Source organism: Rhinopithecus roxellana, chromosome 11 (assembly GCF_007565055.1).
Source record: "Rhinopithecus roxellana isolate Shanxi Qingling chromosome 11, ASM756505v1, whole genome shotgun sequence".
NCBI lineage: Eukaryota > Metazoa > Chordata > Mammalia > Primates > Cercopithecidae > Rhinopithecus > Rhinopithecus roxellana.
In genome coordinates, this window is record NC_044559.1 from 140,659,232 (window position 1) to 140,685,431 (window position 26,200).

The following is a 26,200-nucleotide window of genomic DNA, read 5'->3' on the forward strand; positions in this document are numbered from 1 at the left end:
CATATACATATATATTTACAATACAATATTCCATTTTATATATAAAGTCCTTGATATAAAACAGGGTGGTATTTCCATATAACCTATGCATATCCTCCCATATACTTTAAGTCATCTCTAGATTACTTATGATACCTAATACAATGTAAGTGCTACGTAAATAGTTGTTATACTAAATTGGTTTCAAAATTTGTATTTTATAGTTGTATTGTTTATATTTTCTTTTCAGAATATTTTCAGACCTAGGTTGGTTGCATTCATGTTTGCAGAATCCACAGATACAAAAGGCTAACTGTACTTATTTCTCACCACAACCTATGAAAAGGATCTATTGTTGCCTGACTTTAGACATAAGGAAACTGAGGTACAGTGAAGACAGAGTTAGCAAGTGGCAAGGCTTAGATTTGAAAACAGGTTGTGTGGCTCCCGAGTAAATTTATCTATCCAGCATGTGCTGCTGCCTCTCAAATGATAAGGAAAATCTTTTTCAGGGCGGGCGCAGTGGCTCCCGCCTGTAATCCCAGCTACTGGGATCACCTGGTGATCTCAGTGTTCGATAACACCAGTTAAGCAAAGTGTGGAGTTTGCCTAATGGCTGCTCCTGGACTGTTTGCAGTGTTACTGTATTATAGGAAAGCAGGGCGCGGTGGCTCACCTTGGGAGGCTGAATCAGGTGGTCAGGAATTCGAGATCAGTCTGGTGAACATGGCAAAACCCCGTCTCTACTAAAAATACAAAAGTAGCCATGCATGATGACGCATGTCTGTAATCTTAGCTGCTACTCAGGATGCTGAGGCAGTAGAATTGCTTGAACCGGGGAGGCAGACGTTGTAGTGAGCCAAGATTGTGCCACTGCACTCCAGCCTGGGCAACAGAGCGAGACTCCATCTCAAAAAAATAAAAAATATCTTACTTTTTCATCAGGGCACAGCACAAGAAAACAGTGGGTTAGATTGTGTCCCATCTGATTGGAAATGTGTATATTAAAGCACTTTCTTTTGCTCTTGACCCCAAATCTACCTCGCATTTATAGATTTATCTCTTACCTCATCAGTGTAGGTTAGGTTGGGGTGTTCACAGGGTAGAGGAGTCCCTTCCAGAGAACAGGATGTCTATCCTTCATTACCCCAACCTGTACAGGCTTTCCAGACCTTTGCCCACCCTTCTTAGTCTCCAGGACACTGTGAACATAGTAGCCCAGACCCCACCCCACTGCCCCTCTCCTCTGTCAGTCACCTCCTGCTGGCCCTGCCCCACCTTATGCCTTCCAGCCAGCAACTATCAAGGGGCAGTAGAGCTACCTGGTGCTCCATCATATGGATGCCCCGGAGTATTTTTTTTTAGTCTTCTTTTGCACCTTTATGTTTTTTCAGGCAGAATTTGAATCATTCGAATGATTCCATACAGGTTCATAAGCTGGGTTTTTAGGGAGGTATTGTATTTTTTGGTTTTTGCATACAATTCTTTGCAAAGAAGTTTGATAATGGAGGTACACTGATGCCACCTTGTAACAGAAGCCTGAACTGCAGCCTGAACTAGTGTAAGCTGGAAGGTGAAATAGAGGGACTGTGGCCCAAACTTACAAGATAAAACTTTCTGGAAGTCTGGATGTAAAAGGTGGCATACACAGGCAAAAAAGATATTGGGGGTCTCTAAGTGGGAAGTGGAGATTTTTAGTATGTTAAAGATAAAGATGTTTGTGAGAGGAAATAAAAGATCATTTTAATGTTTATGCTTTGAGACTTGTGGTTAAATAGCTAGAAGCCTATATAAGCAAAAATGGGATCAGACCATTTATGATTTTTGTAACCCACTTTTACTGTTATTGTGATCACCTTTCTGTGTAAATATATTGTAAGGATAACATTTGAAATAACTACAACAAACTTTAGTTTCATTTTGTTAATGGCCTGGCTATCATCTCATCACGTGGATGCCCTAAAATTTATTTAATTGGTATCCTAATTATAAAAATTTAGTTCCCTATTTTTTTATATTACAAACAATAGTATACTTAACACTATGCTCATATGGATGCAAATATCTTTGTGAGCATTTAAAGTTCCTGAAAATGTCATTTCAAACCCTTTGAACTATATTCTTCAAAATACTATTACTAATCTATATTCTTTATATCACAGTATGAAAATACCTGTTTTTCCACACATGTGAATCATTAATCTCATATGCAAGAAATCATTTTTTCATCACTATTTTTATTATAATTTGTTTTTGCTACCTTCTAGGATTCCATCCTATGGCTGTGATATCATCAGTTTTACAACTTTACGTTATTCAGAGTGTTCTGATAGTACCTATTGCTGATATTCTGTGGATATAATATGTTCAGAGTCTGTGCACTACAGAAGAGCACAGTTCTGGGCACAGTTCCTGTAGCTGTTTGTACCGGTGAGCAGAATGTGTCCTCCTAGAATTCTGGTATTGTGATAACAGAACATGATTGTTGTATGAAAGAGTCTGTGTGTGCTGACAACTATGTTTCCCTCTTCCTTCTGCCCCTTTATGGCCTTACGTCCCATTTGGTCTCTAAATTCAGGCTCTGCAGTGAAGGAAGGGAATTATCAGGATGAGAGGCCTTATCACTAGATCCTCATCAATATCTTCCACTATGTCCTGAAGATAAACTTCTAAAAGAGAATTGTTGGTGCAAAGGGTGTACATCTATGTAACCCTTTGCTAGGTATTGCCATACTGACACCCATAATGGTAGTTCCATTTAGGCTCCCCAAGTGGAGTCATGTGGCCACAGAAGAATGAAGAAACTAGTAATATTGACACCTAGTCACACAGGGCAGGCTCTGGACTTTGTCACGGATCAACTCTCAAGGCACTGACATAATTGGAGGATGCGGAAGTGATCAGAAGTTATCAAATTTTGCACACAAACAAAACCCAAGGTAGCACGAGGGGAAAGGGTACACTCATTGCTTGGAGGAACACAGGAAAGAGTTAGCAGATTGGGATATAGCAACAGTTGTGTACATTCATGTTTATATGAAGCAAGTACATCATATCAATATCAGAAGGCCAGATCAATATATTTTTAACAGCTTTCTTGCAGCTAAACTTACAGACAATACAATTTATGCATTTAAAGGGTATAATTTGATGAATTTCATTAAATGTATAGAGTTGCTCAACCATACCATAATTTTTAGACATTTCCGTCACTCCAAAAAGTCTCATCATGCTTGAATGCAATTAATCCTTGCTCCCACCCCGAGCCTCAAACCACAGATACGCTTGGTGTCTCTGTGGATTTCTTTACTGCAGAAATTTCACGTAAATGCAATTATATAATATTTGGTCTTTTGCATATATCTTCTTTCACTTCACATATGTTTTGATGGTTCATCTATATTATGGCATATCCATACTTCATTCCTTTTATTGGCAAAGAATAATCATAATATATCATATTTTAAACACATTCATCAGTTAGTGGACAGCTGGGTTGTTTCCAGTGTTGGGCTATTGCAAATAAGGTTGCTACATACATTTGTATACAAGCTTTTATGAAGATATATGTGTTGATCTTGGGTGTGTACCTAGGAATGGAATTGCTGGGTCATATAACTCTATCCGTGTGAGGAACTGCCAGACAATTTTCATAACTGATAGTCTTGAGGATTACAGACTTAGTTTCTCTTGTGATTAGACCAGTGTTACGGGTTTTGAGAAGGAATACCACAGAGTTGAAGTGCTCTTCTTGTCACAACATATATCGGTTTACATAATGCCCACATGAAGTCACTGGGATAACATTTCATCACTTGGTTAAAGTGGCATCTGCCACGTTTCTAATAACTGTTTTTCATTCCCTACTCTGTTCTTTAGAAGAAAGTCACTAAATCAGTCCGTGCCCTCAGCAAGTGGGGGTACAGAACTAAGCTTGACCTCAGGGAGAGCAGATAGTTACATATTTCACTTAGAATTATTTGAAAAAGACAGTTTTCCTCCTCTCACCCATTTCTTTATTAACTCACACTTTTATTTATATTGGGATGGATTCATGCATACCTATGTTAAATGCTGGGATATTTTATTGAACAAATGCATTGCAATAGAAACTCTAACATTTTGGTATCTGTGGTGCAGATTGGAACATGAGTGCTAGGGAGATTAGAGCACTCAGATTCCTGGCAGCCTCAGGGCACAAAGCTTTAATGAAATTCCGGGTTCTATTACTGAGCAGGCATTAATAACATAGTTCCCCTGATTTACTTAACCTCTCCCAACTTCCTATAACCTGACCTAAACTATGAATTTCACAACAAGTTACTTGGATGAAGGTTAAGGTTAAAGGATATACAACTTAAGAGTATGATATGATCACATTAGTTTTAAAAACATTAATATTGTCTCTCCCAGAAGAAATACCTGTGGTCTGACTGAGACCCTGTCTGCCATCTTAGAAGACAGTTCACACGGTTCCCATACACAGGTTTCTTGGCCCTAGGGGCAGGATTTCACTTCCATCATCATTATCCTCATCATCACCAAGAGGGGTTGTTTAGTGAGCATCCATGAGGGAGTGTAAAATGACTAGTCCCTAAGTCTTGGTGGCTCATCATCCACAGAAGTCTCCGAGTAAATGCAATGTTTCTTAATTTTCTTTCATTATTATGATCCAAAGGAGGCTTTTTAGACATTCATTTTTCCCTCATTAGCTCCTTCCTGTCTGGAACATGAAATTTTAATAGCACAGATACAGTGTTAACTGTTTATGTGCTGTGTGGTTCACTGTAGTGCCACAAACCATTGTAACATCTACCATTCCCCTACCCTCCAGAATCAATTTTCAGTTCCTTGGGGACAGTATCTCCTCTGTTGAGAATTCATGGATATTGTGATGAGGGCAAAAGCTGTAACTTCATTCCTGTCCCTTACTTGATGTATGACACCGGAATCCTTTCTTAGCCCCTGTCAGCCTGTTCTTGCTCATCTGTAAAACAAACTCACAGTGCCTTCCTCACAGAACTGTTCTGTGGGGTAAGTTGGAAATCCTGTACAGAGTACATGGCACCTAGTAGGATTTCAACAAATGTTTTTCCTGGCCCACCTTTTCCTTCCCTCTCAGAGAAATGATCATTGTCACCTAATCCAAACAGCATAACTGCCACAAAGGGTACCGAGAAATGGAGCAGGAAGAAGTAGAACATTATGAATGAAGCATTGGTGCCATTTCTCGGTTGCAGGAGAACTTTGCTGAAGGATGGAGGGAGGCTGAATAAGCTCAATGAACCATTTTCTTTAATTCCTTGTCATTTTCTGCTCCCTTGTTTGATCTTCTAGATTGATATTGGAAAAGCAGTTTCCCATTGAGTCTCAAATTAAGAGAGAGTGCAAATGAAGAGGAGGTAGGTGTCACAAGCCCTTGACCCTCATACTAGACCCATTACCATCTATAGAACCTTGCAGTGGGATTTCATCAGTACCATCAGCTTCTTCGAAGAGAGAGAGATTGCTGAGTGAGTACACATAAGGGCACAATCCTAGCAACATAAAAAACTATAAGTGTTTAAGTCCTAGACAGTCATCATCTATAAAAGGAGACCATGTGCTGTCCTTAGAGGAGAGTAAGAGTTACATCCCCACTCCTGACCATTACTAGATGCCTCTGCAAAACTGATTTTCCATCAGTCTGAGTTGGTCATCTGTAAACTGGAAATGATACCTTCCTCACAAACTTGTTGTGAGAGAATTACACAAGGCATACAATTGTTTCCATACTTTTAGCTAAGTTAGTGCTATTATCCAGCTTTTCATTCTCTGAAGATAGTGTTTCTGAGATTTCTCTAATAAGATGATTTTGGGATTGTTTTGATGTGACTAGCCCTGTTGTCGTGACCATGCTTGTATACCTTTTCTGGTGCAACACGCGTGATTCTCTCTATAGTCCATAATTAAGAGAGTAGCAGCTGGTGGGGGCCTCATTTTGTTTTCTCATAGATGGTGCCAAATGTCTCTGCAAAGAGGTTGTACCAATTTGTTCTTCCCCATTAGTGTATGAAGTTCTTTTCACCTGTGTTTTCCATTTACATGAGATGTGGTATAAACACACACTATCAGTCATCAGGGTTTATTTCTAAACACAAAAATTATTCTATGATATATCTGAGGCATAAATGTAAACTATGTCATTTATTTGAAAACATGATAGAAAAAATGAAAAGGAATCTAACATTATAACACCAGGATTATCAGATCAGCAAATACTTAAAACGTCTTGTGAAACTTACTTGTTCAGATCTGTAAAAGCAGGTGCTCTCTTCTCATAATTAGTTGGGATACATATTAATAAAAAGATTTTACAGTTCAATTAGACTACACATTAGCCTCCTGATATAGCAGGAAGAGCCCTGGCAGTCATCACTCATCTGTCCACATGACTCAAGGGAGAGCTGCCCATTTTCCTAGCTGACTCAGAGACTTCAAGTCCCCTCTTTCTGAAGCCTTGTTTTACAATGTAGGTTTTATTATTATTTAGGATAGTGAGGCCAAGGGATCAGGAGACAACTGCCATTAAGGAGATAGTTTATTACTCAAAGTTCCCAAGAGGAGGCACTCTCCATTCCACATAAGTCCACTCAGTCCACCGATTTAGGCAGGAGGCAGAGGGAGCAGGAGGTAAACAGGGAAACTCTAAGACAAAAGGGGAGGAAAAAACAAGGAAGACACAAGAGAAAATTTTACCCTCTGACACCCACAGCTACAAAAATGTGAGAACTCACACTAAAAGCCTATTTACCTCAGTTCCTTTTACCCAATACATCATGCCCATCTTAGAACAAAATTACAAGGTACTCTGAAAACAAAAAAATACTGGCTGAGGAAAGAAAGCAAAAGAAGCACACTCAGATATAGCAGATATTTTAAAGTTATCTGACTAGGTCTTTAAAATTACTATGATTGATATGCTAAGAGCTCTAATAGAAAAAGTAGACAACATGCAAGAAAAGATGGGTAATGTCAGCAGAGACAAAAGCCCTAAGAGCGAATTGAAAGGAAATACTAGAGATCACAAACACTGTAACAGAAATAAAGAGAGCCTCTGACTGGCTCATTAGTAGAATGGATACAGCCAAGAAAAGAAGCAGTGACCTTGAAGACATGTCAACAGAAACTTCCTGAACTGAAAAGCAAAGAGAAAGAAGAGGGGAAAAGTTAAACAGAATATCAAAGAAAATGTGAAAATTACAAAAGGCATAACATGCACCTAAAGAGAATATGAGAAGAGAGAAAGGAACAGAAAAAAATGTTTGAATAACTCAGAATTTTCCAAAATTAATGGCAGAGACCCAACCACATATCCAAGAAGCTCAGGGAACACAAAAAAAGGATAATTACCAAAAAATCTACACCTACATGTATCACATTCAAACTATAGAAAGTCAAAGACAAAGACAAAATATTGAAGGAAGTCAGAGGAAAAAAAAAAAACACTTTACTTATAAAGAAACCAGAATAAAAATCACATTGAACTTCTCTTAAGAAACCATGCAAGCAAGAAGAGAGTGTGGTAAAATATAAAGTGCTGAAGGGAAAAACACCCTCCAATCTAGGATCCCGTATTCAATGAGAATATCTATCAAATATAAAGAAGAAATACTTTCTTACCAAAATAAGAATTGAAGAGACATAAAATGTGTTAAAAACAAGCTTGTCACAGAGAATAAAAATGATACAGCAGAAAATAGCATCTACATAAAGGAAGAGTGTTAAAGAATGAATAAAGTAATATAAAATTGTTTATTTTTCTTATTCTTAATCTAACAGATCACGGATTGTTCAAAATAGTAACAGCAGCAATGTGTTGATTATAGTTTATGGATAAATGAAATGAGTGATAGCAATTCTATAAAGGACAGCAGGAAGGAACAGGAAATGTTTGATTTGAAGGCATCTGCACTGGCTCTGAAGTGGCACAGTGTTATTTAAAAGTGAGTCAACATTAATTGTAAATATATATTGCAAACTCGAGGGCTATCATTAAGAATTTTTTATTCCTTGCCTTATCCTCCTTCTAAAAAAAAGAAATGTTTACATGTAAGTTTGCTGAGAGGAGAGAAAATGGAATATGTTGTGAGGCGAGAAAATGAAATCATAAACATGCTCAAAACCATGGAAAGCAGAAAAAGAGTGGAAGACAAAAAAAAAAAAAAAAAAAAAAAACAAGAATAGAAAATACTTATTATGTAGGTATTAATCTAAGTAATATCAATGATCACATTAAATGTTGATAACCCAACATACAAATTAAAAGACCATTAGGGTGGATTTTCCTTAAAAAAAAAAAAAAAACCGGATCTAACGATGTATTATCTATGAGATATCCACTTTAAATAGAAAATATATAGAGAAATAAATTAAAAGTAAAGGAATGGAGAAAGATAAATGACAATAAACACTAAGCAAAAGAAAGCTGGAGTAGTCATGTTAATTTCAGACAAAGCTGACTTCAAAGCAAGGAAGATTATCAGAAATAAAAGGCGGTATTATATAATGATTAAAAAGTAAATTTTCCAAGAAGACACAGTAATCCTTAATGTGTATGCATCTAACAACAGTGTCAAAATAACAAGACAAAAACTTACAGAAATACAAAGAGAAAGAAACAAACCCGCTATTATACTTGGAGACTTCAACACTCCATTCTATTAGTAATTGACAGATCCAGCAAGCAGAAAATCAGTAAGGACAGCGTTAAAAACACACCACCACCATCAATCAACTGGATATAATTGGCATCTATAGACTACTCCATCCAACAGAAAAATATACATTCTTCTGAAGCTTGCACAGAACATTCATCAACATAGACCACATTCTGGGCCATACAATGCCCCTTAAAGAGAATAGAAATTATATAATATATGCTCTCAGTCCACACTGAAATTAAACTAGAAATCAAACAGAAAGATAGCTGAAAAATTCCAAAACATCTGGACATTAACAATATATTTCTAAATAACACATGTCAAAGAAATCTCAAAAAATTTTTAAAAATATTTTAATTAAATGAATATACTACTTATCAGAATTTGTGAAGTGCAGGGGCTGGGCATGGTGGCTCATGCCCGTAATCCCAGCACTTTGGGAGACCGAGTAGGACAGATCATGAGGTCGAGAGATCAAGACCATCCTGGCTAACATGGTGAAACCCCGTCTCTACTAAAAATACAAAAAATTAGCCAGGCGTGGTGGTGGGTGCCTGTAGTCCCAGCTACTTGGGAGGCTGAGGCAGGAGAATGGTGTAAACCCAGGAGGCAGAGCTTGCAGTGAGCAGAGATCACGCCACTGCACTCCAGCCTAGGTGACAGAGCGAGACTCCGACTCAAAAAAAAAAAAAAAAAAAAAAAAGTGAAGTGCAGCAAAATCAATGCTAAAGGAAATTTATAGCATTAAATTAATGTATTACAAAACAAGAAAGTTCTGTTAGGTTGGTGCAAAAGTAATGGCTAAACGGCAATTACTTTTGCATCAACCTTATAAAATCAATAATCCAAACTTCTATCCTAGGAAACAAGAAAAATGAGAATGAATTGAACTACAAGTAAACAGAAAAAAAAAAAGTAATAAATATTAGGGCAGAAATCAGTGATACTTAAAAGGGGAAATCAATAGAGAAAATCTCTGAGTCTAAAAGCTGATTTTTGGAAAAGATCAATAAAACTGGTAATCCTCTAGGGAGACTAGCTAAAAAAAAAAAAAAAAAAAAAAAAAGAATTACTAACAACAGAAACGAAAGAAGGGCCATTACTACTGATTTCATGGATATTAAACAGATAATAAAGTAACATTATGAACAACTCTATGTCCAAAAATGTTATAACTTAGATAAAATGGACCAACTGTTGGAAAGGCATAATCTACCAAAATTCACACAGGGAGAAATAGATCATTTTAGTAGGCCTATGTCTATTAAAGAAATTGAATCAAAAATGTTAATAATCTTCTAAAATAGAAAGCACCATACCCAGATAGGTTTACTCAGGAATTCTATCAAACATTTAAGGAAAAATTATACCAATTCTCTACAATGCCTTTCAGAAAACAGAAGCAGACAGAGCAATTCCTAACTCATTCTATGAGGTCAGCATTAAGCCAAAGACATTACAAAAAGGAGATACTACAGAGGAACATCTCTCATGAACATAGATACAAAAATCCTCAACAAAGCACTTGAAATTCAAAAATGTGTCCCGACCTGCAGGACAGTCGAACGGGCCCTGGAAGGGGGAGTGGGAATGGAGGAGACAAGAAAACACAAGAAATGGAGACAAGACAAACAGCCTGATCAAGTCTCGTTTATTGAGTGTAGGGTCATGCCTTATATAGGCTGGCAGGGGAAGAGGTTGGGCCAGGGCGGTGATAGGGGGCCGGGTCTTCTCAAATTACAATCGCGCATGCGCCGTGGGTTTGTACTTTTCCCAGGCGCGGGATGCGCCTGCGCCCTGGGCTGCATATCTTCCTGGGCAGGAAAATGTTTGCGCCCACGCAGGAAAGGTTGGCGCGCGTGGGAAAGGTTGGCGTGCGCGGGAACAGTTTTGGCGCACGCGGGAGAAACTTAGGCGCGCGCGGGAAAAGCTTTGGGCGTGCGCGGGAAGGGTTTGTAAATAAAGAACCCAGGAATGTGCCCTCTTGTCTCCGCTTTGCGGAGATCAAGCAATAGAGGTCGGCTAATTCCGGGCCTCATGGCTCCGGACAGGTCCCCCTTTTTTATATATAATTATGGCTAGAAGATTGTCCCTCGGGAACTGCGCCTGTCTTAGGTTGGAGTAATGCATCTCATCACTGGTACCCGTCATGGGATTAGGCAGTAGCTTATGACGGCCCTCCTGTCTTAGGTTAGTGAGAGATGATACTCTCTTACCCGTCATTGGCTGTCCAGTTCAGCGCATAGGGAAGGTGGTCATAAAGGGTGTGAGTATGAACCACCGCGATCTTCTTGTTCTAGGCGATGATAATGGACCTGTATAGGCTTCGCTTGGATAGCCTCGACCTGTTGCTTAATGAATGTCATGAGCTTATTGAAGACCAAAGGTCCTATAGAGAGTAAGAGCAATAGGCAAAGCAGGGGGCCCAGGAATGGCATAAGATAGGGAAGGAGTCCATGGAACCCAGTCCAAAACGGGTTATCGGTTATTTCTTTTCGTCGTTTTTCTAGGTCTTCTTGTAGATGCCTGATTTTGTCCCTGACGATCCCGGATTTGTTGGCATAGAAACAGCACTTCTCCTGTAAAGCCAAACAGATGCCTCCCTGTTCTGCAGTTAGTAAATCTAGGCCTCTTCTATTTTGGAGCACTACTTCTGCCAGAGAATCCACCTGATCTTGTAAATCTTGTATAGTACTCGAAATGGCCTGCATATCTGAGATCAGTTGGCGAGACAATTTGGTGTATTGAGTAACAGAAACCCCTAGGCCTGTAGCCCCAGTTGCTACGGCAGTAGTTATGCCTAATCCTGCAAGTGAGGGGATACATTGTATTGCCCTTTTGTTTCTTCCTAAAAAGTGATCTATAGCTGGGATAGGCACAGGTTCATCTCCAGGGATAATGTCTATGTCTGGCAAAAGTGTGGCTAAGACACAGCGTCCTGTCCAGTTAGTAGGTAAATAGGTATAAGCCCTATTATTGCCACATATAAAAACCGAGCTGTTTGGGGCACACAGCGATTGGAAAATATTTACTATGGTGGAACAATTATTGAATTGATTGAATCCTACATCGAGGTCGTAAGTGTTATTAAGGGGAGGGGAGTAGATGCAAGAGGAACTAGGAAATTCTAAAGGCTGTACTTTAAGGGGAGGAATTATGGTGCAAGGGGTATTGGATGTATAATTTAAGTTATTACTGGGTATGGCAAGAGGAACGGGATCTCCTGACTGCAGACACAGCCAGCAGTCATCAGCCAGACTAGAGTTGGAATTGTTAAGCAGGTTATGAGTAGCCGTGAGGAGGGCAAAGGTCTGGGCATCAATTTTCTCTTTCCCTCGGGCTTTGGGCAAGGCCAAGGGGTGGTAGTGAATTTCCGGGTACAGGGACCTTTGCAACTCTTCAAGTTTTTTGTATACCCTAATTTCTCGGACCTTGTCTTGTGGTCCTCCTCCATCAGAGGTATGAAGAGGGGGCTGAATATTCCAGCAGACAGGCTGTCCTACAATTCCAGTACAGCCAGCTGATATAAGGTTATTGGTACTTCCTACAACTGTAGGGACACTATTGGCCCCTATAGTAGGGGTTCTAGATCTTGTTAGGATAGCAGTATAGTATGTTTTACCGCCAGAGGTACATTCTAAATAAGTAGTGTAGTAGGAACTATGCATAGCAGTCTCAAATGTGTCACAAGGGCAGGTTGTGGTATCCCCTCTGCTAAATATCCTTGGGGTTGACACACACCTCCACTTAAGAGAGTCACTAGACAGGTATGCTGTGTAAGCGGAGCAGGACACAGCTGAGATGTATGTATTTGGAAGGGAGGTCACATATCTCCCCAAACAATCACAGGGCTTACCGTATCGTTGTCGTATATATTTACGGGCCTCATGGGGATTACCAAAGCCGGCTTATACCTGGAGTGCTTGGCAAATCAGCACCATGGTCCAGAGGGGCTTGTAGTTGAAGCTCATCTCTGCAATAGAGGAAAAGAGTACTCTCAGGGAGAAAATTACTCCCTGGATTGGTTATTGTTAGGTACCTGTCTTACCAGTCGCTCTGGTAGCCATCTGGCTGCATCATGAGTTTGAGAAAAAACACAAACTGAGCCTCTTCCCCAGATTAACACTGGGTCTGGACCATGCCATGTGTTGTCTAAGGGGTCTTTCCATTTAACCGTGGCAAATTGTTTTTTGGACTCGGAATGCCAAAATCGATCGGCTGCTGATCTGTTCAGGTTGTCCAAATTTAAAAAATTTAAAATAAAAAGTGTGTGATTAAGGATATTTCTAGGGGTGCCCTTAGTAGGGTACCATTCTCCCTTTTTTATTTTGTCAATGGTGGTTTTTAAGGATAGGTGTGCTCTTTCAACTATTCCTTGTCCTTGAGGGTTATAGGGAATTCCAGTAATGTGTTTTATTTGTAATTTAAGACAAAAGTCTTGAAAGACTTTGGATGTATAGCCAGGACCATTGTCTGTTTTTAGTTGTTTAGGCTTTCCAACTATGGAAAAACAGTGTAGTAAATGAGCTATGACATGTTTGGTAGCTTCGCCTGTTTGCAAAGTGGCTAGTATAAATCCACTAAATGTATCTATACATACATGGATGTATTTTAAGTTACCGAATTCTGAATAATGAGTGACATCCATTTGCCAAATCATGTTGGGAACTAGTCCTCTTGGGTTAATTCCTAAGTGAGGGACTGGCAGGTATGTTATACAGGTCTGACATTGTTTAACTATTTGTCTTGCTTGTTCTCTAGTTATTTTAAACATCAGTCTCAAAGTTTGAGCATTAAGATGGTGTAAGACATGAATAACCTGTGCTTGGGCTAGGTTTGTATTTGTAGCTATGGCTACCGTCTTGGTTGCCATATCAGCCAGTTGGTTGCCCTGGGATAGAGGTCCTGGTAATCCTGAATGAGCTCTAATATGTCCAAGAAAGAAAGGTGTTGATCTGTCATGTATTAATTGTTGGCATTGTAAAAATAACTTGGCTGTGTCTGACACATGTTTGATTTGCGCTACGGTCTCAAGTAAAGGTATTGAGTGAGCTAAATATGCACTGTCAGTATAAATATTAAGGGCCTGATTAGGGAAGGCTGACAGCACTGCGATTAGGGCCTGCAATTCTACTATCTGAGCTGAAGTATGGCTGGTTTTGAATTTAACAGTGGTGTCTGCAAAGGTATATGCAGCAGTTCCTGTGGATGACCCATCAGTGAATACTAATAAGGCATTGTCTAAAGGTGTTTTACTGATGACATGAGGGAAGTCAAAAGCATGTAGCTTACAAAATTGAATAAGCCTGTTTGGTGGGTAATGGTTATCTAAGTTGCCGGCATAAGAGGCACAAGCAATCGGCCACGTTTCAGTATTTTGCATCAACCAATGGATTTGTGGCTTAGAATAAGGTTGTATGATCATAGAGGGTTCAATTCCAAAATATTTTTTGCTATTGTCTCTCCCTAGAATAATTAAATCTGCTATGGCATCATAATAGGGGAGTAATACCTTTTTGGGAGATGAAGGCAAGTGGACCCACATAATAGGGTTATTTTGCCAGAATAAACCAGTAGGTGTTAGTGTTGTGTTAAATATTAAAAGGGTTAATGGCTGTGAATAGTCTATGTTAGTAACAAATTGCTCAGCAATGGCCGCCTCTACTTTATTAAGTGATAAAAGAGCTTCTTTTGATAACGACCTAAGGGACTTAGGGTTGGGGTCACCTCTCAGTTTGTCGAATAAAGGTTTTAAGTCTCCTGTGGTGAGTTTTAAGTAGGGCCGAAGCCAATTTATGTCTCCAAGGAGCTTTTGGAAATCATTGAGGGTTTGTAACTTATCTTTACGGATAACGGCCTTTTGATTTGTATTTTAGGTCCATTTATTTGAAAACCTAAATATGTATAAGGGTCTTGTAGTTGTATTTTTTCTGGAGCTATTTGTAAACCCGCTGTGGTTAGTTCTTGCTTGAGTTGAGCAAAACACTGTAAAACTTGTTCTCCCATTTTTCCTGCTATAAGAATGTCATCCATATAGTGTATAATATACATTTGTTTCCATGTCTCTCTAACTGAGTGTATGGCTGTGGCCACATATTTTTGACACAAGGTGGGACTGTTGGCCATACCTTGAGGTAACACTTTCCATTGGTATCGTTTCATTGGTTCTTTGAAATTTACAGATGGTAAGCTAAAGGTGAATCGTTTTTGGTCAGTAGGATGAAGGGGAATTGTAAAAAAGCAATCTTTAAGGTCTATGATAATTTTAAAATATCCTTGAGGGATTGCTACTGGAGAGGGTAGCCCTGGCTGTAAGGCACCCATAAGGACCATAGTAGCATTTACTGCTCTTAGATCTTGTAAGAGTCTCCAGTTTCCAGATTTCTTTTTTATGACGAATATGGGGGTGTTCCAAGGAGAGTTGCTTTCTGTAATGTGTCCTGCCTCTAATTGTTCCTGCACTAACTGTTGGGCAGCGGCAAGCTTCTCATTGTTTAGTGGCCATTGATCAACCCAAACGGGTTCATCTGATTTCCAGGTGATTGGATCAGCAAATTTTTGGGGTGCAGGCATGTCAATGGCCACGGTTAAAAATTTCCAAGCCCCATTTTATCCAATTTTCCTATGGCTGGGATTGGCTGTAAAATGCCATCTTCTCTTTTTCCTAACCCTTTTCCAGGGTGGTAGCCCTGAGCCAACATTTGTGCAGTGACTATATCATTTGGGCTACCCATCATGACCCTCATTTGGGAGAGAAGATCTCTACCCCAAAGGTTAACAGGCAAATCAGGGATAACAAATGGCTTAATGAGACCGGAATTACTTTCTTGATCTCTCCAGGTGAGATATTTGGAACTTTGTCTAGGGTTATTACTTTGCCCGATTCCTCGTAAATTTGTTAAGGTCTCTGAAGTGGGCCAACTGGAGGGCCAATCTTGCTGTTTAATAATTGTTACATCGGCCCCTGTGTCTATCAGTCCTGTAAATAACTTTCCGTCTAGCCACAAGGTGAGAGAGGGTTTTTGATTAGTAATGGGCTGTACCCAGTAGATGTCTGAGGATCCGAATCCTCCCTTTCCCTTTAGGGGCGGTTGGACTTTATTAGCTGTTTTTAGCAATGGTAACAGGAGTAACTGCGCTATTCTATCCCCTTGAGGAATGATAATGATGTTGTCAATAGCCTTGGCCATGATTTTGATTTCTCCTATATAATCACTATCCACTATTCCTGGAAAGACCTGTAGGCCTTTCATGGTGACGCTGCTTTTCCCCAGGATTAATCCAAACATGTGTGAGGGTAGGGGCCCATATATACCCGTACTTAGGGCCTGAGGTCCCATTTCAGGGGTTAATACTGTGTGGGAGGTGGAACAGAGGTCCAATCCTGCGCTTCCTGGGGTTGCTCTACTAAGCTGTGAAATGGATTGTTGTTGGTTGGTACAAAACTGACCGCCCCATAAGCTTGTTTCGGGGCCTGGGGCCAGCCCCTCAATCCGTTTCCCTGTTGAGGTGTTAGGGGATTTCCTTGATTGTCAATTTTAGATTTACATTTGTTGGACCAATGTTTTCCTCTTTTACACCTAGGGCAGAGGCCTGGAGCTTTTGCCTCTAAGGTCTTAGCTAGCTCTCCCTTACAATCCCTAGCGAAGTGTCCCATTTTTCCGCACTTGAAGCACCCCTTGCTATTTTTATTCTTACTAGCGAGGAAGTCTTTTACGGTTTGTCCACTAAAGGCAGCAGCCATAGCCAAACCCTGTTGATATGAGGGCCCTATGTCTGAACAGAGGCGGATGTAACCTGTTAAGTCTGTTTTCTTTCTATAAGGTCTGATTGCTGCCTGACAAGCCGGGTTAGCGTTTTCGTAAGCTAGCTGTTTTACATAATCCACCCCTGCCTCGGCATTTCCAAACATTCTGCTGGCTGTGGTTAAAAGTCTATGTACAAAGTCTGCAAAAGGCTCATCAGGTCCTTGTTTGACCCCCGTGAGTGAGGCTCCTGGATCCCCCTTAACAGGAAGTTTTCTCCAGGCTTTGGTAGCCGCTGCTTGGATTTGAGAAAACAGTCCAGGATCATACTGCATCTGAGCATCGGTTTCTGTGTAATTACCCAAGCCAGTTAGCATATCAAAATCCCAACCATTTCTGGCTTGTTGGTTTCTCTTGGCTGTATCTCTACAATTTTCATAAAATTCTGACTTCCAAATCAGATGGTCGCCTCCGGAAAGAACTGCTCTAACTAAGGTATTCCAATCTATGGGAGTGAGCCAATTTTCGGCCACAGATTCGACTATGGCCAGGGTGTACGGGGCAGTAGCTCCGTATTGCGAGACAGCAGTTTTTAGTTCTTTTATTACAGTAAATTCAAACCCATTGTGGTGTCTCCAGGCTCGACCCTGTGCATCTGTAGTTTCCATTACTGGAAAAACATCTCGAAGAGAGGAATCCTCCCTATCCCTACTACCAAGCGCCCTTCCTTTTGGGACATGCTGTCCGGGTCTCTGAGGGTGAGAGGGTTTCTCTATTCCTTTAGGGTATTGAATGCTCTCACTTCCTGTCCTTAATTTCTGCAATCTAGTGATTAAAGACTGATGTAGTTCTTCGAGCTTTATTTGTTCTTCAAGCTGTGCAATTTTTTCTCTAAGCTCCTCTTTTGGGTCTATTACTGCCATAACTGCGGGGGCAGAAGCCTTATTATAGGGAGGGGGATAAGTAAGAGTTTGTGGCCAGTCAGAATTATAATATTTTGCTGCCCCTTCCTCCAAATTATCCCAGTTTACTTCTGAAGGGTTAAGGTTATTTTTACTTTTGCTTTCATTAGTTGTAGGTAAAACTGGGTATTTTTTGAACTTTTCCTTATTTGATGTTTCTATATTTGTCATTGAGGGGACCCCAGCCTCTTCCTCATCGTTTTGTAGCGATATAAGGTCTATTTCTTTATTAGGTATGGATTTTTCGAGGTCGGTCTGGGAGCTGCCTCTTAATATTTCCTCAGTCTGAGTAACCACCGCCATTACCTCAGGATCTTTTTCTTTTTCCTTTTTATCTATTATATCTCTGATTAGATTCCAATAAGAAAAAGCTGTCACCGGAACCTTTTCTGGTCCAAAAGTACTACAGTAATCTTGAAAACAGTCTCCCACTCTACGCCACCTCTTTATGTCAATGGTCCCCTCTTGTGGAAACCAAGGGCAGGTTTCTTTTACAAAATCAAAAAACTTAAACAAATCATTACTTTTAACCTTTACTCCTCGTGTTTTTAAAGCCTCTTTTAATTGCCCTACATAAATTTGATGCTGGCTTAATTCTTGTCCCATAATCAGACACTATTACTCACCTCTGGTTCCAACGCAGCAGGCTCCCACGACGTCCGGAGGAATTTCTTTCCACTTTCACTTTCGGCCGACTTTAGTGCCTTCTTCCTCACTTTTTCCCCCGTGTCCAGGTCCCTGTTCGGGCGCCAGGTGTCCCGACCTGCAGGACAGTCGAACGGGCCCTGGAAGGGGGAGTGGGAATGGAGGAGACAAGAAAACACAAGAAATGGAGACAAGACAAACAGCCTGATCAAGTCTCGTTTATTGAGTGTAGGGTCATGCCTTATATAGGCTGGCAGGGGAAGAGGTTGGGCCAGGGCGGTGATAGGGGGCCGGGTCTTCTCAAATTACAATTGCGCATGCGCCGTGGGTTTGTACTTTTCCCGGGCGCGGGATCGCGCCTGCGCCCTGGGCTGCATATCTTCCTGGGCGGGAAAATGTTTGCGCGCGCGCGGGAAAGGTTGGCGTGGGCGGGAACAGTTTTGGCGCGCGCGGGAGAAACTTAGGCACGTGCGGGAAAAGCTTTGGGCGTGGGCTGGAAGGGTTTGTAAATAAAGAACCCAGGAATGTGCTCTCTTGTCTCCGCTTTGCAGAGATCAAGCAACAGAGGTCGGCTAATTCCGGGCCTCATGGCTCCGGACAAAAATGTATTAAGAGTATATGCAATGACCAAATGGAACTTACTCCAGGTATGCAAAGGTGGTTCAAATTCACAAATAAAAGCAATCCATCACTTCAAACAGGCGAAAGAAGAAAATCCATATGATTATATCCATAGATGCAGAAAAAGCACTGGACAACATCCAACACCCATAAAAACTCTTAGCCAACTAGGAATAGAGGAAAATTTTCTCAACTTAATAAAAAATATCTACGAAAAACTTACAATTAACATGATACTTAATGGTAAGGAACTAGTTGCTTTCCTACTATGGTTGGGAACAAGGCAAGGATGTCCCCTCTCAGCACTTCTAGCCAAAATCATATGGGAAGTCCTAGTGAATTCAGTAAGAAAAAGCAGAAAAATGTATGCAGATTGGGAAGGATTAATTAAAACTGTCTTTATCCACAAATAATATGATGTCTATGGAGAAAATCCCAAATCATCAACAAAAAAGAACTGAAACTAATAAACAACTACAGCAAGGTTGCAGGATACAAGGTTATATACAAAGGCAATTGCTTTTCTATATAAATAATTAGAATTTTAAATTAAAAACACATCATTTACATTAACACCAAACAAATAAAATAGTTAGATATAAAGCTAACAAAATATGTACAAGATCTATATGAGAAAAGCTTCAAAACTAGTATGAAACAAATCAAAGACCTAAATAAACAGTGAGCTATCCCATGCTCATGAATAGGAAGACCCAACATTGTTACGATGTCAGTTCTTTCCAAGTTGATCTACATATCAATTCCAGTCAAGATACCAGAAAGTTTATGGATATCAATAAACTGATCCTAAAATTTACACGGAAAGGCAGAACAGCCAATACAATATTGAAGAAAATACCATTGGAGCATTGACACTGCCCAACTTCAAAACTTAGAGTGTGGTATTGGTGAAACAGCAGACAAATAGATTACTGGAATAAAATAGAAATCCCAGAAATAGACCACACAAATATAATCAACTAATCTTTGGCAGAAGTGCAAAGGCAATTCGGTGGGCAAAGGAGAGTCTTTTCAACAAATGGTAATGAAACAGATGGACATCAACACACACAAAAATCAATCAAGACAAAGACCTAACACCTTTCACAAAAATAAACTCGAATCACAGACCTAATATAAAACACAAAGCTATCAAAATTTCTAGATATAACAAAGAAGAAAATCTAGTTGACGTGAGATTTGGCAATCACTTCTTAGATACAATACCAAAGGCACAACTTACGAAGGAAAAACTTGATAAGTGAGACTTCATTATATTTAAAAATTTCTGCTCTGTGAAAGACATCATTAGGGAAATGAAAGACCAATTCAAACAAGGAGAAAACATTTGCAACACACATATCTGATAAAGAACTGGTATCCAAAACATATAAAGATGACTTAAAACTCAACAACAAAGAACCCAAATAAAAAGTACATAAAAGATCTGAATGGACATCTCCCCAAAGAAGATATACATATGGCAAATAACATATGAAAAGATGCTCAGCATCATATAGTCATTAGGGAACTACAAATGGAAACAATGAGATACCACTGCATACCCACTAGAATGGCTAAAATCCAAAACACCAACACCACCAAATGCCGGTAAGGATGTGGAACAGAAAATCTCATTCTTTATTGGTAGAATGCAAAATGGTACAGCCACTTGAGAAGACAGTTTGATAGTTTCTTACAAAGCTAAACATAGTCTTATCACATGATCCAGTAATCACATTCCTAGGTATTCACCCAAATGTGTTGAAATCTTCTGTCTACCCCAAAATCTGCACAAGAATGTTTACACCAGCTTTATTCATAATTGTCCAAATTTAAAAGCTGCCAAAATGTCATCCAACAGGTGAATGGATAAGCAAACTGTGGTATATCCAGACAATGGAGTATTATTTACTGCTAAAAAGAAATAAGCTATCAAACCACAAAAAGACATGGAGGAATCTTAAATGCATATGGCTACGCAAAAGTAGCCAAGCTGTAAAGACTATATACTGTATGATTCCAACTATATGACATTCTGGAAAGGGTAAAATTATAGAGACAAAGGCAAACTGTAACATTTCAGTGGTTGTCTGAGATTCAGGAGGTAGATAATGAGGGAGAGGGGATTGAAGAGGTAGAGCGCAGAGGATTTTTAGGGCAGTGAAACTATTCCATATGATACTGTAATGGTGAATACATGATGTTAATTTGTCATAACCCATAAAACTATACTATACAGAGTGAATCTTGATGTTAGCTATAAAATTTAGTTAATAATAATGCATCAACAGCCTGGCCAACATGGTGAAACCCCATCTCTACCAAAAATTAAAAAAAATTGGCTGGGCATGATGGCACATGTGTGCAATGCAGCATTAAAACAAGTCATTTCTAGTGTTTTATCTGTAACAATGGATCTCCTGTATCTAGATTATGTTTTCTTTCAACCAGGTTCATGTGAATTTATGAACAAATAATAGAGCGTATGGTTTTCAATTATTATCCATACCAATTGTAGCACTGGTTATAATGGCAAAGCAGTGGGTGTTATGGTTTCTTAGGGTGAAAATATAACTACTTCACATCTAATAAACACCTTATAGTCATCGTAACATAGCAAATAATACTTTGTCACTAGATAATTTTAAAATTCAATATAAGGCTGGGTGCAATGGCTCATGCCTGTAATCCCAGCACTTCAGGAGGTCGAGGCGGACAGATGACTTGAGGTCAGGAGTTCGAGACCAGCCTGGTCAACATGGGAAAACCTCGTCTCTACTAAAAATACAAAAATTAGCTGGGCATAGTGGCGGCGTCTGTAATCCCAACTACTTGGGAGGCCGAGGCAGGAGAATCACTTGAACCAGGGAGGCAGAGGTTGTAGTGAGCCAAGATCGCACCACTATACTCCAGCCTGGGCGACAGAGACTGTATCATTAAAAAAAAAAGAAGAAAAAGAAAAAAATAGAAATAATAAAATTCAATATAAACTCCCAAACGGACTCTACTTACAATAATGCCTATCATAAAAAATACATTCAATAACTTGTTATTGCAATACATAAAATACACAGAGTATTTTAATTATTAGTTGAAAAATCACCAGTTTCTAAAGCATGTCTTTCATTCTCAACAGAAACTTGGCCACAAGCACATCCCAACAAAAGTCCTGCTGCTGTTGCCCCAGCCACCCCCTGGGCTATCCACAGCTCTGAACTTGCCAGTGTGTGGCCATAACTGTTCTTTTTGATCCCAGCACACTGGGCCCAGCCACACTTCTGGGAATTCTGAATCAGATGAGGAATGAGGCAGTGGGTGTGCTGGTATGATGAGACCATGAGACAGGTGGGCAAAGACCACTGAGAAGTACCATCACCAAGATTTCCAAGAAATAAAGAGATACTGTTTGGCATTAGTTATACCATCACAGATAAAACGGTTTTTAAAATAGTCATGCACTGCTTAATCATGTTTCACTCAACAATGGACCATCTGGGAGGCCAGGGCAGGCAGATCGCTTGAGTCCAGGAGTTCAAGACCAGCTTGGGAGACATAGCGAAATCCAGTCTCCACAAAAATTATCCGGGAGTGGTGGCATGTGCCTGTAGTCTAAGTTACTTGGGAGGTTGAGGTGGGAGGATCAGTTGAGCCTAGGAAGCTGAGGCTATGGTGAGGCGAGATCACGCCACTGTAGTCCAGCCTGGGCAATAGAGTGAGACCTTGTCTCAAAAAAATAAACAAACAAACAAATGGTAGACCACAAATATGACAGTGTCCAATGAGAGTACAATAATGTACTGTATTTTTGCTGTATCTTTTCTATAAAGACACAAATACCACTATGTTACAATTCCTTATGGTATTCAGTACACTCACATGCTGTGCAGATTTGTAGCCTAAAAGCAAAAGCCTTAGTCACAAGCATACCATCTATACCAGGTGTGTAGTTGGCTATACCATCTAGGTGTGTGTAGGGACACTCTATGATGATCGCACAATGACAAAATCACATTAAGCATTTCTCATAACATATCCCCATCATTAAGTGATGTGTGACTGTACTAATAATAGCGAGTATTATTAAGACCAATAGGTACCAGGTGGTACACTAGGCCCTTATAGATATTAACTCACAACGACCCTATGAGGTGCTCTTATTATTCTCAAGTTATAGATGAGGCATCTGAGGCACAGAGAAGTTAAGCAACTTGCCCAAGGTTACACAGCTAGTAACAAACAAAAAAGATGCTTACAAAAAAGCCACTGTGGCTACTGGGGCCGGAATGTCAGAGGGCTGAAAAACAGTCAAACGTCATTACTGGCTCAGTTATACCAAAGAGGCTACAATTTTTGTTTCAATGAAACATTTCCCGTTTAACCCTATCCTACAATCAAAAATAGAAGTTATCAGTTCCATCTTGTTCCTGATAGCTGGAAACTACTTCACTCTGGAAACTGGGGAGAAACCTGCAGGAAGGAGACAGAGTACATGCTCTTTCTCAAGAGCTATGCTTCCTCCCTTAACTAACCTGCATCTCTTAACTAAAAGCAGTAACATTCTTACTTCAATAAATTTTTCCCAAGCATTACGCCAAGTAGAGAGACATTTCAGCTAGGTTAGATGGGATGGTGGGTCAGAACTGAGTATACTCGAGGAGCTTCCTGGAGGAGGTGACATGAAATGGAGTCATGTGAATAAATAAGTCCTTTCTTCTTTCAAAAAGCACTGACAAGGGGGCAAGGGCTAGCTGGAGACAGAAAAGGGAAAAGAGCTTCTCAGGCCAAGATGTGACATGTTTAAAAACACAAAGGTGGGCACATACACACAACTTAGAGGAGTGAAAACAAATGATTTTAAAGCCAGGCACAGTGGCTCATGCCTGTAATCCCAGCACTTTGGGAGGGCGAGATGGGTGGATCACTTGAGGTCAGGAGTTCAAGACCGAGGCAGGTGGATCACCTGAGGTCAGGAGTTTGAGACCAGCCTAGCCAATATGGTGAAACCCCGTCTCTACTAAAAATACAAAAAAATTAGCTGGCCATGGTAGCACACACCTGTAATCCCAGCTACTCGGGAATCTGAGTCAGGAGAATTGCTTGAACCCACGAGGTGGATGGAGGCTGCAGTGAGCCAAGATCATGCCATTGCACTCCAGCCTGGGCAACAGAGTGAGACTCTGTCTCAAAAAACTAAATAAAAAATAAATGATTTTAATAAAGATTACAGCTAAAATTACAGGTTCTCCCCACCTCTTTTATCTTTCCCCCAAAGAAGGTCTACATGGATGGCATGTGTTACAGGCTTAACAAGACTTTTGAGACAGCTCTTCCAGATAACCCATGATCATATTTGTTTGTTATTTTGCCTGGTTCTTTAGAAAGACCACTCACTCCCTTGAAAGCAGGTTGGTTTTCAAGATTTATGTGAAAAATATGTCAGTCTAACCCGGAAAAAAAATAATAAAGGCTTGACGACCCAAAGAGGGCAATAAACTTGAAGAGATTAAAAAGTCAGGAAACAAGAGACATGAAAGAAAGTTCCTCTGGCTGCAGCTGGGATTCTGTCTCTATGGAAATGGAAGCTGATTACAGAGCCCTTCAAAAAACCAACTTCATTTAACAGTTGAAGATAGTTGCTGCTTGGGAAAGAGTTTCTGCAGTGAAATCTTTTCATAAATAAAATCAGCAGCATTACAATTATGCTTGGACTTTTTTTTTTTTTTTTTAAAGAGACAAGGTCTTGTCGCCTAGTAACACGATCATAGCTCACTACAAACTCAAACTCTTAGGCTCAAGCAATCCTCCCACCACAGCCTTCTGACAGCTGGGACTGCAGACTGGCACACCACCCTCAGCTCGTTTTTTAGTTTTTTGTAGAGATGGGGTCTCACTCTATTGCCCACACTGGTCTTCTTGGAAGCTTTAAGGAGAATGTATGTGCAAATTACATGTCACGTTAAAACAAAATGAGTTCTCTCGCCAGGCGTCCTCGTGTGACATCGTCTTTAAACCCTGCGTGGCAATCCCTGACGCACCGCCGTGATGCCCAGGGAAGACAGGGCGACCTGGAAGTCCAACTACTTCCTTAAGATCATCCAACTATTGGATGATTATCCAAAATGTTTCATCGTGGGAGCAGACAATGTGGGCTCCAAGCAGATGCAGCAGATCCGCATGTCCCTTCGAGGGAAGGCCGTGGTGCTGATGGGCAAGAACACCATGATGCGCAAGGCCATCCGAGGGCACCTGGAAAACAACCCAGCTCTGGAGAAACTGCTGCCTCATATCCGGGGGAATGTGGGCTTTGTGTTCACTAAGGAGGACCTCACTGAGATCAGGGACATGCTGCTGGCCAATAAGGTGCCAGCTGCTGCCCGTGCTGGTGCCATTGCTCCATGTGAAGTCACTGTGCCAGCCCAGAACACTGGACTCGGGCCCGAAAAGACCTCCTTTTTCCAGGCTTTAGGTATCACCACTAAAATCTCCAGGGGCACCATTGAAATCCTGAGTGATGTGCAGCTGATCAAGACTGGAGACAAAGTGGGAGCCAGCGAAGCCACGCTGCTGAACATGCTCAACATCTCCCCCTTCTCCTTTGGGCTGGTCATCCAGCAGGTGTTCGACAATGGCAGCATCTACAATCCTGAAGTGCTTGACATCACAGAGGAAACTCTGCATTCTCGCTTCCTGGAGGGTGTCCGCAATGTTGCCAGTGTCTGTCTGCAGATTGGCTACCCAACTGTTGCATCAGTACCCCATTCTATTATCAACGGGTACAAACGAGTCCTGGCCTTGTCTGTGGAGACGGATTACACCTTCCCACTTGCTGAAAAGGTCAAGGCCTTCTTGGCTGATCCATCTGCCTTTGTGGCTGCTGCCCCTGTGGCCGCTGCCACCACAGCTGCTCCTGCTGCTGCTGCTGCAGCCCCAGCTAAGGTTGAAGCCAAGGAAGAGTCGGAGGAGTCGGACGAGGATATGGGATTTGGTCTCTTTGACTAATCACCAAAAAGCAACCAACTTAGCCAGCTTTATTTGCAAAACAAGGAAATAAAGGCTTACTTCTTTAAAAAAAAAAAAAAAAAAAAAAAAAAAAAAATGAAGGAAAAGAAATAAATTAGGACAAATTTTAAATAAATAGCTATCTAAATCAGTTAGAACCCTAGGCAAAAGTACCAAACACGACAGGTTCTAATAAGCCACAAAAAATTCCAACACTGTTACAAATGCCTTACCCAGTCTAATTAATGAAGCAAAATTTTTGGTTCAGGCCATTGACTATGTTGGAACTGGGTATGTCTGAGGCATTTGGGCCTATAGCTGGATATTCACATTAATAGTTAACATTTTATGTACATTATTGCATCTAACACTAACTAGTTAATAACTAACCTTTAATGTGCATTATTGCAGTTAACGTGCACCATTTAACCAGTCTTATGAAATGGTTACTTAGGTTACCATTTGTTAAGGAACTTGAGGATCAGGGAGGTTAAGTAGCTTCTCTAAGGTTACACAGTACAAAGTAGCAGAATTTGAACCCACA

At 40.4% G+C, this 26,200-nt stretch overlaps 1 protein-coding gene and 1 pseudogene across 1 annotated transcript; one reads left to right on the forward strand and one right to left on the reverse strand.

The window, feature by feature from the left end:
• LOC104664333 overlaps positions 1-26,200 on the reverse strand; it is a 161,183-nt pseudogene that overhangs the window by 131,616 nt on the left and 3,367 nt on the right.
• LOC104654804 (60S acidic ribosomal protein P0) lies at positions 24,633-25,753 on the forward strand. Its single transcript, XM_030941107.1, has one exon. It carries the CDS (start codon positions 24,700-24,702, stop codon positions 25,654-25,656), a length of 957 nt encoding a protein of 318 aa, XP_030796967.1. The 5' UTR covers positions 24,633-24,699; the 3' UTR covers positions 25,657-25,753.